General features: G+C 35.1%; 1 protein-coding gene across 1 annotated transcript in view; it reads right to left on the bottom strand.

Moving 5' to 3' along the window:
- Nucleotides 1-16,833, bottom strand: part of CSMD1 (CUB and Sushi multiple domains 1) — a 1,221,578-nt gene that overhangs the window by 969,883 nt on the left and 234,862 nt on the right. The window contains exon 2 of the mRNA XM_086608338.1: nucleotides 12,339-12,555. Coding sequence (XP_086464464.1) covers nucleotides 12,339-12,555 — 217 coding nt within the window. The remainder of the gene's footprint in view (nucleotides 1-12,338; nucleotides 12,556-16,833) is intronic.

Genomic DNA, 16,833 nt, shown 5'->3' with positions numbered 1-16,833 from the left:
ACATTCCTGGAAAGGACATAACTGATTTTTACACTGTTTTCTAACAAAACAAAACAAAACAAAACAAAACAAAACAAAACAAAACAAAACAAAACAAAACAAAACAACCAAAGCAAAATTAAAAAAAAATAAATTAAATTAAATTAAATTAAATTAAATTAAATTAAATTTGATGGAAGTTAGGAAGGTGATTCACCTAACCGAAGTAATAATGAATGTAGTGCAGTAAGCATGAGATTCAGAAGAAGACGAAAACAGCTGCTTGTGTTATGTTGCCACCTGCTTTCTGTTTCTGTAAGAAATTTTTTAAAAAGGAATGTATCACAAGGGTAAAACACCCTGTAATGTAGCCAGCTTTTAATGTAAAATATATATAAATATCTCTACTGTCTAGAGACTGCACTTGCTCAGATCTTTCCTGGTGAAGATGGAAAATGCCTCCAGGAAGAGAAATGGAGACTAACACTTTATTCAGCTTTGTATTTGACTATTAACTGCAAAATTCATTTTTGGTTGGATCCGATGGTAGCATTTCCTTGGAAGCCTATAATAAATCCTGTATATGTCATATAAACTAACTTTTCTTTTAAGGCTATACAAATGTCTCACTAGGTGTATTTGTGGAGGTTCCCTCAAAAGCACCTCAGAGTGCCTACAGTGTGTAGAGCTGTACTTCATTCCAACGCATATTACATATTACAGGGGCTATGACTACCAAGAAATAAGCCTGCACGGTAAATAAGGCATATATATGAACGTGAATTTTTTAGCATGAAGATAAATATGAGGGTTTTAAAATATTATAAATATCTGAAGTTAGATAAACTGGACATAGCAACTTGTTTAAGAATACAAGAAAATACTCTTTCCCACCTGTTCCCACATAGTGACCAGCATATCAATTAAAAGCCATCCTTCATGGTGATTAAGGAGAATGTAGTGTGAGGAAGGAGAAAGAAGAAAAAGCAGCTTCTAATATGCTTAGAAATGTTCACCAGATTTCCTTGGTATATATAAGGTAGCTTAGGGTTGCAATACAATGGAGTTCCTTAGCTCAAATACTGAGACAGGAATTTCTCCGAGATATCTTTTACATACTGCACCTGCTCTTCAATATAAGGAGTCACAAGGAAAGCATGGATTGTGCCCATTTCAGCTCCATGCTGACAGGAAGAACATTTTCTACAATTTACTCAGAATCAAATCTTTATGGCCTAAGACGAGAATAAGCATTATATGGTATAATTCATCTCAGCCTAAAATTGATGTGCAACATAAATTAGATAAATTACTCTAAAATTGCCTGTTTGATTTGACTATCAGGGAAGCTGAGAGTGATTAGGTCAGATGCTCACTAAGGGTAGACTAAATTAATTGTCTGTTTCTGTGGGAAAAGTAGATCAATACATAGAACAGAAAGGTTCTCACAGAAAGAGAAACTCATGAAGGGCCTACGACTCCAAATATTTGGTGAGATTTCTGGGATACGTACTTTCCAACTTCCTAAGCTCATTTGGTGACTAGTAAGGAGAAGGGTTCATAATGCCTTTGCCAGCATTAGACCTGACCCTTCAAAAAGCAACGGGAAGGTTGTAAAGAGACCATTTGCACTTGTTCACTTAGAACAATGCAATGTATCTTCAGCATAAAGGATTTTTGAAACTAGGAGTTTTTGTAGGTAACTACACAATGCAAAAGAGTTTCTCCACCTCACAAAAAATTACAACAGCAGTATTTAAATCCATTCTATCATTACATATCAGGTCTTGCACAGTGTCTCTTAAAAGCCAAAGATAAATCCAACCATAAAATAGTCCATAGCTTGGCAGCCACAGTACAAACTTCCACTTTACCTAAAAAAGGCATAGGAGCAATCAGTCTCAATCCCATTCCCAGAGAATCCTTAGTCAGTGGAATATGGCACCAAATTGCTGCTTCTTTCTGATGCCATAAATGATGAATTACTCAGATAAAGTAGAACAGCTCCAAAAGGAGACAGTGAGACTGAGACACACATTACCATCAAGTCCTTCATTTCAACCAGGCAACTCAAGAGATTAAATCAATTTCCATATCTCTCCAGTGAATTCCCTAGCCTACTTGTCGCTGGCTATTTTGGTTGGAAGTTAAATGTTGTTGTGTACAATTTTATATAAACAAATTCCTACCTGTCATTGACAATACGCCTGCTCTATTGCAAATGGGGATTTCTTAACCAGATTTCCCATGTTCATACAGTTTGTATCAAAATTAATAGCTCAGCCATATACTCTGAAATAACATAGGACAAAACCAGCCCTGAGCTACTTGATGCATACAGTAGGCATGGTGCAGAGACAATTTCCATACCAAATTACAGTCTTTCCATGCAGGAGGTACATTAGGTATATGTGTCTAAATGCATGGTTTAGCATACCTATAGTCTTTTTAACACATTGTTTCTGGTATCTCTCACTTTCTCTTCCCTCCTCCCATTATTCCTCAGTTCTCACTTCCTCACCTCATGAACCTCCGCAATGTTCTTGCTATTCTGTCTGTGAATCCTATGAATATGAAAGGTTTTCCTTGCCCAAACAGTATATAACACAGCTCATTTCCAGGGGCGAGGAAAGCATGATTGAGAAAATCTTAATGTCATTCTGTCATTGTGGAAAGTGAGAGATAAAATTCACTTTCAACAAAATAACACAATGGAAGTCACGGAAAGTGCTGAAAGTTGTTTTAAAAATCCATGAGAAAAATAAAAGAAATTCAAGTCTTGCTGTACTATTTGAGAGAGGTTTGATCAGCAGAAAGTTGTGTCGAAAGGTAAAAATGGATACGCACACATACTTTAAGGACATTTTTGCAGGCAGTATTTAGGAGGCTATGTTTTCAGTAATGGAATCTTTAATACCTATAGGTATATTTCAAAGAACCCTTATCAGTAAGGATTATTCTGGATCAACGGGATTATTTTGTCCCTTGTTTTTCATTATTTCAATTATCAATTTTAACAGTGCTTTGCTGTTCTGTAATTCAATACTTTAAAGAAAGTCTGCTAGAATTAGTTGTGGTTTGTTTTTTTTTTTTTAAATATACCCTTAGGACTTCTAGCTTAAGCATTCAAATATAACTGTCAAAAATTACAAGTTTTAAGAACAGTTTTTGTGTGTTTTTTATAAGATTTTACTTTAATGTACTACTAACCAGTCCTATAACATACTTTTTTCTCTAATTCATGAATTAAATAATTATATCAAGAAACAAAAAGTAATAAATGGATTTTTAAATACTATGTATTATTTCATATTAAAATTCATCATAATTTTTTATTTATGGCTTTATTGTGCATATTTAATTCAGAGGCTTAGAGGACTAGCCTGTCTTAGCAAATAAGACAAACATGCACTCTAATATTGGCATCTGTTATTTTCTTTTCTTTGCCATTTTGCTTTTCTTTCATGAGAGTGGTCACACTAGATTCTGCAAAGGAAACCACAGTGCAACGGTGTATGTTGGGAGGGGTTGGCGATGAGCAAATAATTTTATTTTTTTAAATGATCTTTTCGCTTAAAGACAGCAATATATAAATGAGGTTTGCAGATGGAAGAGAATATTGATAAATCAATGAAAAGAGTAGACAGTCAAGAGTAAGAAGTCTTCTAAGGGCACTGTTTCCTGCCAAGCTGGTATTGAGTCTGCTACCAAAATTTGCCTTCACTTCCCTCATGATCAGTGTCACTCTCATTATATGCACTTCTAGTCAGTTAGCCACTGACTGGTTAGTTTTCTTAATAAATTCATTCAGTTGAATGGAGATGAGCATACATAGTTTTCAATCAAATGAAAGTATAAGCACAGGAATAACCTGGGACTTCAGTAGAAGTGTATTTTAGTCTCCATTAAGTGGGAAAAACATCACTGTCAAAACCCAAAGCCCCTAATGTCAGCAGATGCTGTTGTGCATACGAACAGGATGAAAACTGATGAAAGTCTAAGTAGTATTAGGAGCCGCAAGATTATGAGAATACTTGTCTAGAAAATTTGTTTTACAAGTGAAATTGATTGTGTCTGACTGGCTCACCGAGGAGAGGATGCTGAATTTCCACTGCAGCAATTCAGAGCAATTCACTACATCCTGGTCCAGCACAGGGTGACCCAAAAGCAGACTATGATCATACAGTCAATAATCACAAGGTTCAGTAAAGACAGGCAGGTAATTACCTGATTGTAGTAGGAGAACTTGATTCACAGTTTAACCTAATTACAGGTATCAGAAATATGACAAATCAGTTATTACATTTTATAAAGCTTTTTTTTCCCTTTAATTTCCCAGTTAACAGATAAAATACGTTTTTCTGCTCTAAAACAAACAAGCAGACAAAATTTCTTTATAGCATACAAGTTAATGTACTGATTAAAAAGTTATCTATCGTAGTTATACAGAAACTCTTGAAAAATCCCCACAACAAGGATGTACAGTAACAGATCTCAAAAGGGGCCAGATTTTGACAACTGGACTTTCTTCTCATTGAGGAGTCCAGCTGCAAATCTTCTAAAGGCTGTACTTTATTAGCTTGCAGTCAGAATATAAGCAAAGGGAACTGACTGATCTCTTACCAAGAGCTGTTGTAATAGTCGTAGTATACACAACATTTTGGGATGCTGCTCAGCAGGGCTTTGTATATAATTATGTCAATTCAACATGCATCATCTAAAATAAAAAGGAATCTCTCTTTCAGCAAGATCAGAGATGTAGAAAGACTGATAAAAGAAAGACTGATATAAAGACTGATGTAAAACTGCTTTATGTATACTGTATGTGTAATATATGTTTAGGCGACAGATAATAATGGCAAACAATTGTCCTCACTATCAAAAATTAAAGTATTTAAGAATGAAAACTTATTATACAAGCAACATGCAAGTAAATGTTATTGCTTGTTTAGTCAGAAAGTTGTCTGAAATTTTTGGCGTCAATTGCATCACCAAGCTAAACTAAAAGACTTTTTAAGGTGCATCTAAGTTTTAAGAGCTGTAAATGCCCAAACTATGTTTATCTGCATTCTTTATGGATTCTAATATCCTGTTCCTAAGGAGCTGAGAATAAAATGAATGTGAGGTCTTATGGGAATTTATCGTATTTGAGTAAGTGTCTAAATTTGTATATACCGTTACTATGCCAAATCGTGGGGGTTTAGGAGCTTCAGAAAAAAAGCATGAAACATCAAATTGTGTACTGAGCAGGGTTCAAAAAATCTTAAAAGTATTTGAACTTCTGCAGATTACAAACTCATCAGTCTGACAGAATTGAAAAGGCTTTCCATAAAATATTGTCAATCATGTGAGTTCCCTCAAGCAGACATCATACCAAGAAAGATGATTTTCTTATACTTGGCCAATACTGAAGTAACATTTAAACCTTCTTCTGAGTTTTCAGGTAAAGTAAAGATGTAAACTGAGCTCTTTAAAACCTAGATACGTATACCTACATGCACAACTTGCAATTTTCTGTGATTTCGTAGCTGAAATGCTGGAATAGGGATATCCAATGTGGTTTTTTTTAAAAAAAGTAACTAACCAAGGAATGTACAGGTGTTTGGCTTATTATGACCATAAATATGATGGTCATAATAAGCCAATATTAGCTGAATAACTAATTATTGGTAATATATCCATATGCAATAACAAATAACAAGGCAAAAGTGCACCTCGTTTGAAATCAAAGATCTACTCTAAAACACTGTCATGTGAAACACTTAGAAGCTTCCCATGTTTGCCAGTGTCCAGGTGCACAAATAGGTGGGAGGAAGCACAGCCAGAGCAAAGCATCCACAACTCCTAGCTTAGGATTTGAGTTTAGGTTCAAGATTGAAGCCAAAATTGCCCAATGGAATTTTCCATACAACATTATGCTCAGCATACAGACGAGGGTTGGCCAGGGGGCTCGCTCTCTTTGGCTCTCTCTTCAGCACTCTTGCTTTTCCAGGATTGCGGTTTGGGAATTTCTCTTTTTCAGTATCATTAACCAGGGATGAGCCAGGTGTTGGTCAGTAGGTGGTGTATTGTGCATCACTCGTTTGTATATATCATTATAATTTTAATTATTATTTTTATCATTATTACTCAAAAATTTTATTTTATTTCAATTATTAAATTGTTCTTATTCCAACCCACGAGTCTCTTTCCCTTTTCCCCTTCAATTCTCTTCCCCGGCTCCCAGGGGTGAGGGAGGGTGAGGGAGCAGCTGTGTGGTATTTAGGTGCTGGCCACGTTAAACCACGACACTCAGCAGGCTACTATGAGGTATCTTTAAATACATACTTTATTAGAAAGGTGTTTATATATCAATTTTTTTATTATCCCCTTCAATCAAATTTGGTTGTATAGCTATGAAACAGTAAGATTACCTAACATATGCTAAAGTTTCTAAAACTACTGAAATTTACATTTTATGGAACCATATCCAAACTCTCCCTTCTGAGTCCCTTACTAGTAATACTTTTGATAGTGAAACACTACAAACAAATGCACCAAATCACTGCTGTCACTTACATAGGTGCAGTTTGAAAAGTACGGAAAAGGCAAGGAAGCAACACCTGCAAATTCCCTGAAGATGTACTATGGCCAGTTTCAGATGAAAAAAAGAGATCTGCCTCCACAGAGGACAAAGAAACTGAGCACAGCTACATTTTAATTATGGTGAGTGTCACATTCATCTTTTAAAGAAAAATGTGCCGACTTAAACAAGTACATTACAAAAGCTTTAAGCAACTGATGGAAGAATTTTGCAGTACAAATTCATACATTGCTTTGACTTGTTAAATGAATCTAGTCTTTTTTTTTTTTTCACAGAAAAAAATTTCCTTAAATGTCAAATGTATTTTCTTAGATGGGAGTTCAAACAACACTCTGTGGATTCTGGAAAAAAGAAGTACTATATTCTTTTATAGTTGATCATCATTTAGTATCAGCCTAAAACATGTAATTAATATGGCTTATAATTCTTGGTGAAGTAGCTTGTTGTTAGTAAGTAGACTCCCTATTTGACTTTAATAAAATTCTCGTTAAATCCTTTTAGTATGTAGGCTTGCCAACAAAATTTGCAAGCTTAAGGTTTTGAATTGGGAAGTTAAAAATTTTAGGAAAAGGATTTTTGTCTTTTATACATGTGTGAAAAAAAAATTGCCATATATGAGCTTGAACCTGCCACTATTGCACACATAAATTATCTTTCCTTCCATTGCATGCTCTTTTTGCTGTTGGCAGAAACTATCTGTCAGCATTTAGCTGATTATGACATAGTTTCATTTCTTTCCTAAAATAGCTATGTGATATACAATGAATCACATTTTAGCCCTCGACTATAAATGATTCCTTCTTCCTAATACTTTAATAGGTGAAAAAGCCAAGACAACTCTGATTTAACATAAAAATGGGAATGATAGTCATTGATAGGAATCTCTAGTGGCAGGAACCCAGTTTTGCATAATCATACAATAACAGTTTTCTTTTTTTACAGATGTACAAAATACCAGAATGTCCTGGTGAAATTATTCAATAATCTTGTTTTAGAAACTTGAACACTATCTCAGTTTCTGTCACTTTGTGCTGTGTTGTAGATAACCTTCAGCTGGATAAAAGATGGCTACTATACTCATTCCTATACTGTTTTCTTCACAAAATCACCAGCTCACACACACACACAAATACTATATGTTGAAATCAACTTGTAGAAAACGTGGTGCAATAAAAAGGTGAAAAAAAAGGACATAGGACATTTACATCAGGAAGAAAAAAAACCTAACTGTAAACTGAACAAAGCTCTTGCTGCTGCAGTGTCAGCAGTTTTGTAGAAAAGTCAATCTCTCCCTAATTGCTTCACTTTTCTCTTGATCCTGGAGAGAAAGAAGATACAAATATTTTTCTGAAGAAACAAATAAATAATAAACAACCAAAACCCAAAATAAATAAATAAAAAATGTGTTGATACATTCTAAAAGTTGGTTTGTTAAGATAAAAGAGGTTTAATAGTACACAGGGGCCCAAACTTTCATTTCAGTGGACATTTTTTCATCTCCATGCTTGGATTATGAAGTGCAGAATATACATATGGTTTATTGCTTGCTGGAGACTGGAAAAAGTGAATACTGTGAAGAATTCATATTTAATTCCTAGTCTTTCTACATGATTCAAGAAAGCAGAGGGAACATGTTGCTATTTAACATACACTGTATTTATGCTTGAAAGAAAATTTTTGGTACGCTTTCTTTCATTACATGCTCCATTAGCAACTTCCATCATTTGCACTACTGCTCCATTAAAACAAAAATTTTATTTCAACTAATATGAGTAATAACAAGCAGCATCTATTCCATTATTACCTAGGCTGCAGTAAACTAAATAATGCTTAGAAGGCATGAGAAACCATGAAGGCAAGCAGACATTTTAAAATCACTTTCCAAATAATATACATCATGTATGTCCAAAATAACTATCACTGACAGCGTATAAACACAACAAAAAATATTCATGTCTGTACATGTGCATCTTCCCATCTGCGTATATAATTTAATTAGCAGCTTTTCTGTGTAAGAATAAACAAAATTGCTTGGAATCCATTTTTAAGAGTTTTTCAGGACTGCCTGAAAGATTAAATTGGTTATTTGTAAAAGAATATTCCAGAGTATATTGCACAGATCTTCCGTAACTAACTCTTAGGTAAACTGAGTGTGTGACACTGAAAAAGTAACTTTTACTGACAGCACAGTAATGCAGAGATTACAGCACTTACCTGTATTTGACATAGAAAAAAATGTGGAATCTTAGGCCATAAGCTGAGATAACGCCAATCACATATACAAAGTCTCAGCTCACCATGTTTGTACCGTTCACAGTTCAAGGTCTTAACATTCCACTTACATCCCACTCCACCTCTTCAGCAACAAAGGTTTTGATACAGGCGCTTCTATTCACCCAGTCCTGATACCTTTTCCCTATATCTCTCTGTGAAACACCTATTCAGGAATTCTGCACATAGGAAAAATATACTGTGATAAGACTTATGCTAAGATTAATGAGCGTTTTTCTCTGTTCAGCTGTGGAAGATATGTATGTTGTACAATCAGCCCTGAAATGACTTTTGAAATCCATAAACTCTTGAAATGTCAGTTTTGAATTCACTTGCTCATGGAAGGTAATGTACCTATTGGCAGTGCACAAGTCACTAGGTCAATATTGTCAGTTCGTATCTGCCTACACATTGATCTTCCTCAGAGCTGGCCTGTGTTCCTATTCCCTATGTCCCATTCATACATTTCTCATTTCTATTAAAAAATATTAACATTTACTACGACGTCTGATACACGCAACAAAGAAAAAGTCAAGATAAATGTTTGCTAGCACCTGAACTACACTGGACTACTGAATGCAACTCTTACTTAGGGAAATAATCCACAAGGAATACAACTGAGTAATAACTTTGTTATCTCACTGCACCACACTTACATCTCTGCTCCACAAGCGTTTCATCCATATGAATTCTGTGTGCTGATGGTTAACCACGTATAACAAATGACAAGTCTTTTACAATTTAAAAAATACATTTTACATCTTTTCCCAGCTTAATTAGAATTTGGCTGTATTTTGAAATCTTTCCCCATCAACTGATAATGCAACACTTCAGCTTTACGATAAGTTTTTTTTCAATAACATAGAATTGAGACATCTGTTTTGGTTAGAATATATAGTAAAATCAATTATCAAATTTTATGTTTGTTTGTACAATTAAGACTACTGTACCCTACAAAGCATTATCATAACAGGTGGCATTAGACTTAGAATTTCACTTTTCCTCTTTTTTATGCATATATATATATATATATACACACACATAATCCAATTCTGGTTTGTGTTCTATGAACTTTACAGTGATAAAAATAAACAGCTGAAGCAATCTTTTTAAGGACAATTTTGGACCACAGATCTCAGTAATTATACAGAATGACAGAACGCTACTTGGGTTTTACCCAGAAAAATAGGAAGACATAAGATAGCACTTTTTAGTGCCTTACGTTTTGTTTAAATTGTTCTTCCTGCTACTATCTTACTTCCCAACCTCCTCAGAACATCTTACAATAATCTATGATCGCTGCCATGTATAATTTATCCTTTAAATCAGTATATGCTTTAATAATGCACTAAGCAAAGAAGTTCATATACATCTTACAATTACCGGTTTCTCTTTTCTTCCTCTACACAAACAGCTTAAAATAGTTTATTCCTTTCCCTTATCACTTCAATATATTTTATATGTGTTTCTATTTTCTTAGGTTTACAATCAATATGTAGTGTAAACTACTTGAATACAATAGTGTAAACTATTTGAATGTACTATTAATTTTGCTTTAGCAGCTGAAAAGTACTATACAAAAAATGAGATCAATATTACTTAATTATTACAGTTTGCGAGAGCTATATAGTTATACAGCTATTTTAAAGGAAAACGACAGATTTTGCATAATGGCTAAAGAAATATAATGACCCAAAAATCTAGTAGAGTATTTTTGTCTATGAAAAATAAAAGCATACCCTGAAGCAGAAGTTCAAAGATGCTCTCTTGCATTTGCGTGCTGTTAGCTAAAAAAGCAAGACTATAATTTTCCAATATCTGCTATGAGAACTGTCTCGAAATGTGCAATTGTAGAGGGGTACACCTGTGAATGTGCTTTGTGCAACAAAGGGTATGTCACAGGGTATGATACATGTCAACAGAAACCTGTCATTCAAATTCTGCTTTTTTAACCTCTGTGTGCTGCAAAGCCTACAAATGCTTTTCTCCTTATGATTTCATTTATGAAGGTAACTAATTGGCAATTAGAAGCAAGGACAAATAAAATGTCTGCTTCACTGTTGGAAGCTGGAAATTAAATCCTTCTTTTACTGAAATTAGTGGCAATTACAATGACTTCAATGGGATTAAGATCATACTTAGGAATTTCTGCCTTCTATGCTCATAGCCACAGAATATCATCAATTTTCTATGAACAGATTAGTGCAAAACAAGCACACGTTAGCTGTTGATAATAAAACCATTTGACTGAAAAAAGAATATTAATCCTTGCATAAAGGTGATACATGCACTAAAGGTCAATTAAGTACAGTAAATGAAGCACATACACTGTGCAACTCAAGCATCGGTAGCTGTGTACTACCTTCCATAGTTTTCAAAACTTTTTTGAACCAAGTCAACAATCAATCAGAACACTGTTTGCGTCAAAAATACGATACCCACTAAAGCGCGGAACAAATTGGTGATGTACCCACATTTGTTTTAGAAATATGATATAAATCAGCAGCATGTAAAAGAGTAATCAGACAACAGAACAGACAGCAGTGTTTTACAGTACCCCATAAATCTCATCATGCCTGAACAAAAAATGACAGAGCAGCACTGAAAGCAATGCTTGCTTTCCAGCTCTGCAGTCCAGAACCAGAAAATGACTGAAGAACCCAAAACAAGACACCAACTAAATTAATGCATCAAAATCTGAAGCTATGGAAAGCTTCAAGATGAAAAAACTTCCATAAAGCCTCTTTGTAACCTCAGTGGTATTTGGACATACAAGACACCCCAATTTCTGATTTAAAGGTCTCTAATTGCCTAATAATAGTATTTACTTAGAGATGGAGAAGAATTTGAATTTTGGCCAAGCCAAACAATTTACAGCTCAAGTCATTTACATGGCAGACAACAGTCACCTGAAGGACTTAATGTGGCAAGCCTCTCCAGAAGTTGCCTAACACTCACTAAGGAGATTGTGCCTCTCACAAACTACTGTACTGCCCACCACAGCTGCAGTGTCACATTTGGTGAGAGACTCTGGGACGCTGTTAGCACAACCAGCATACCCATCCTCTGATTCAAATATTGTAGGCATGGTAGAAAAGTAAGCATGATCTCAGTAAGAGTTCTTTCAAAAACTGGGGGCAGGTGCCTTAGGAAAGGGTCCCTAGGCCAAATCTAGATTCCATCGGGGGACAGAAAAACAAAAATAAGCTACTGCAACCTGGGATACTCCTATGCTGAGGGCCTTTACCAAAACTGACCTTGAACTGTGTAAATTTTAAGTACAACTGATGCTACTGGTACATAAGCTAGGGCCATAAAGATCTAAAACTTGGATTAACGTCTTTTTTTGTGAGATCTTGGGACTCTGCTATCCCCCTTGAGTGGGGAAGAACTAAGGAAACACAATGTAGTTGTAACATATCATCAGATCATCTATTCAGGAGAGAAAGAGAGAGGTAAAGAGAGAGATAGGAAGAAATAAATAAGGGAAAAAAGGTTACCTTACCTCACTTTTAAATTGCCTTGCTGTGGCTGTCCATCGTAAATTGACAAAATATCAAAATCTTCCTCAAGGGCAAAAGTATGAAATGACAGTTGTATCCTGTTACGTTCTCCTGTGATAATGATCCACGTGCAGTTGGCATAATTTGGATAACCATGAGGAAATCCAGGGCTTTCTATAGTACCATTTGGTCCCTGTACTAAGCCTCCACAGTTCTGACCTGAAAAAGAGGAAAGGAAAATACATATTTTGGTCTTTTTCCCTTCCCTCCGTATATATTCTCAAATGAGTAACTATATGTAAACTTAATTTTATAATATTTTTTCTAGATTACAAACACCACGTAAAATTGCATTTATACCATTCTTCCCTCTGGATTCAAAACTCACATCACTGTATTTTCTGACACCTACCATCTTTTTATGCAATGAATCATTATTTGAAGCTATGTAGTATTAACAATGTATGCTTTATTCATCCAAATGTGAAATTTAAGCACTAGCCTTGATGCCATAAACTCAAGAGACCGACAGTTTTAATGCCAGAGAGTGCTCAGAGCTTTTAGGTGAATGCTATTTATAAAGTTTTTATATAAATACTAAAGCATTAGAGTTTCTGCTGTTTTGAAACATACTTTCAACACTGAGAGTAAAATGTAGACACACATTTATTATACATTCTGTTGCAACCAACATTAAGCTTTTTATACTTTGAAAACAGCAAGATTTTGGTGGTGTAATATTTTTAGTGCCATGTGTATTGTGATCAGGAGAGTGTTAATGTTTTTTTTAGGATTTTTAAAAAACACTAAGGGTTTGCTCAGCAGGCATTTGTGTCTCGTTTGTACATCCTACAGACCTTATGAGGATATGGTAGCTCATTAATGGGAAGTACTCAGCAAGAAACCTTGACTTACAGTGCCCACTCTCGCTAATTTCCTACTTGATTTTGTTAATCCCATACACAATAGTTGTACTGGCTCAGAGCTGGAGAAAAATGATAATGAAATATTTGAACAGGGAAAAGTTTAAGGACATTCTATGCACTGCAATGCTTGGATTATTACATGAATTTTAAGCACTTCAGAACAAGTATAATCCCAGCATTTTATTGTTATACCTAAACCAGAAAAGCATTTCAGGCTGCAATTTTATTTTTAACTACCCAGCAGTAGGTCTCTTAGACTGAATCTTTCAGAGTAGTGCTGTCAAATGCTGGTGGGAGGTTTCTAAATTCTAATAAAATAGATTTAATAAAAGGGATTTGCTGCTAAAACTAAAGAACTAATAAGTAATAATTTTCTACTAAATTTCAAATATAACAAAAATCTAATGAATAGATAAAGAGGCTATGGGGATTCAGGAGGTCTTTGAAGTAAAAATCTTTTCTAATACATTCTACCAATTGATTCACATTACTTTAATAAAACATTGGTGTTGTTAAACATTCCCAAAAAAGGAACCTATTACACCATGAACTTAGCATGAAAACTTCAGCTATGTACTGTTCACTGGAACTTGTCTGCATTCTTGCAGATGCTTTCCATTGTATTTCTTTTCCTACAACCACAGGGGAAACACCATACAAGTGTCACAAGCAATTTAAAATAAGTTAATTACTAGAGAAATAATGTTCTGACACAAAAGGAAAATTACAGTGACAGCCCACCACCTTAACACTCTAATGAGCTACTTCAAGTCACCAACATCCAGAAACTGGTTTGTGTAAACCAAGAACCCCTTGCAAGCTGTGCTGCACAGCAGCTTTCCTACCATGTCGGAGTGCAGATCCTTGAAGAGACTGCACGAAGAAAATCCTGTGTAAATAGAGACTGGAGCTCTAAAGTTAGGCCTCAAGGGCAGAATGCCCTTGAAGTTAAGGATAAGAAAACTATGCAGTATGATAAGGGAGTAGTGTTTGCTTAGAGCAGAGCTTCGCTAGGCGGGTACCTGTTTGAAATAAGCTGTTAAATATGACAAGCGTATGTATCATCCAATAATGGTGTAGAAAAGGTGTGGTCTCAGGATTATTGGCAAATACTGTCTATATAAGCAATAAGAACTGCGCAATAAACGAGACTTCCTGCAGCTAACTCATATTGAGTCGTCTCAGTACTTCTCCAAATCCCTTCTCCGCACTACCACTCAGTGTGAAAGGGTTGCTTTGAAAGAGAAGAGCTATCAAGTACAAGTCTGAAATCTATCAAAGACAGAACCACCTTTTAGGAGCCGAAATTTGCAATTCTGGTGTACAAAGAATGGAATACATCCCATGTAATTGCATATGTAAATGCAATATGTTACCTACGTTTCTGACTTCCAGGGAGATAAACAAATTACCTCCCCAATCTCTTAGGAAACTCTACAGCTGGTTTAAGGCAAAACTGAATATTGCTGGGGTAGTAAGTGAGGCCTCCTATCCCCAAAATGCCATAGCTCAGCAGCCTTCTTACAGAGGCACTTGCTACTTACTCACAGAAGTTTTTCAACTGTCAGTGATTGCTCCCAGTTTTATTCCAAAAGGTGTTTTGTACTCCTTACTGTAGATTCAAATCATTGTGCATTATTCTCTTGGAAAATGAACAAACTCCAAATGATAAATAAGGCAACCAACACATTACCCCTGTTTAAATTAAGCATTTCTTATACCCATAGCCCTTTCTTTCTCCAGTTTGGCTTTGCTCTCCTGTATATACATCCCTCCAGTTCTGAAACTATTCCCAAACATGCTGTCTATCCACTTTGTACCCAAGAAACATAAAGCAAAGGAGAACCGTAAAGGAAAATGATTAAGGTGAAATGCTATTTAAGTTTGCTCTTAATTTAATATGCACATATATAAATACATACTATTTACTTAGTGTTCAGTAAAAACCCCAGTAAAATTCCTCGAAGAAGTTTAATACTCTTAGCAATCTCATTGCTGCACACTGACAATTGCAAAGAGGATCTCTTCTGAATTAAGTAATACTCAGAGACTTTAAGAGCTCTGCAGGCCCAGAAAACTGACATCTTTCTAGCTCTGTCCCTGCCCAGTTCAGACATCAAGTACGTTAACAGAGCAATATTGGGAAAAAAGGATCAGCTGCTATTTGTATAATACCTATTTTGTCAATATATGTAAGTCTAAAACCTTCAGAACTGTCAAATGTTACAGCTCTGTCAAGGAGTAAATTCAGTATCAAATCACTTAAGAGAGATTCAGAAGGAGGATATACCTGGAGAGCAGGAATGAAGAGACTTATGGGTGACAGGTGGCAGCAAATTAGACAGGAGTTGGCAATGTAACATTCCACAAAAAATGCAGTTTCTGACTGCAGAAACACCACACACCAGTAAGAAGACATCGATAAGAATAACTAAGAATACTTTGTTTCTTGTGCGTGCCTTAATAGCAGAGTCAACAAAGTCCAGGGAATTCAGAAACAAAGAATAAGAACAAGTAAAGAAACTGAACATATTGACAAGAAAATATGAAAAGCATATTAATATCAGCAGACTTTAAGTGGCTCTGCTGGGCTGAATGTAAGCACAGAAGAGAATGTAGGCTGAATATGACTGAATACACCCTAACTGAAAATCTACCCATGCAATTCACTTTAGCTCTGGCCCTTGCGTCAAATAAAAAAACTAATGCTGTCATTTTTCACAAGACCTGCATTCCTTGGTTGAGTACAATATCAGTACACTGAATTATTTTAAAATTAAAGGTGAATTAGATTGCCAAAATTTTATTGGTGTGACACACAGCATTGTTAATATGAATATAAACTATGCTACTAGCATTAATTTTCTGTCATATATTGTCTGTAAGAAGATATTTCAGGACAGCTATTTTAACTTTATGATACAAAAAGTGTAACTTAAGAAAACAGATGCTTGTAGTTGAAAATTATTTACACTGATTTCAGCCTTGTTTTATTTTAGAAAGGTTCTTTGCATATCCCACACCAGCCCTGCTCAGGCTTGACATTTCTCAGTTGCGACCCTTAAGTGTGAGCTTACCAAGAAAACTTAAACCACTGCAATTTTGTCTTAAACGCTGAGATCAAATGCGTGGTAGAATCACTAAGAATTAGCAGAACTCAGGTACTGTTTTGCCATAAGATTTTGAATAAATATAACAAAATACAAACTTACAAAATACTTTCTAAAAATTGGACTTCTATTTTCCTTGATCTTTATATTTATCATGACTATGTTTATCCTATCCTTTCCCCTGTTCTGCTTACCAGCATCTAGTAATTAGAACTAGCAAAGTACAGATTCATTGATTTTTCTTTTTTCAAGTTTCAAATGCTTCTACAAGAAACAAACAAAAAGACAACTACTTCTCTTCCTGTAACTCGAAATATATTCTGTGGAAGACTGCTATATTTATACGTATATATAGACGTATATGTATACGTATATGCATACATATACATATTTACATAGAAAGCAATTGTTTCAAGATACATGTGTTTTGAACATGCAAACTATAAAATGTGCCAAAACTA

This window comes from Tauraco erythrolophus, chromosome 2, assembly GCF_009769465.1.
Source record: "Tauraco erythrolophus isolate bTauEry1 chromosome 2, bTauEry1.pri, whole genome shotgun sequence".
In the NCBI taxonomy this organism is placed as follows: Eukaryota; Metazoa; Chordata; class Aves; order Musophagiformes; family Musophagidae; genus Tauraco; species Tauraco erythrolophus.
This window is presented reverse-complemented; position numbering and strand designations above follow the sequence as displayed.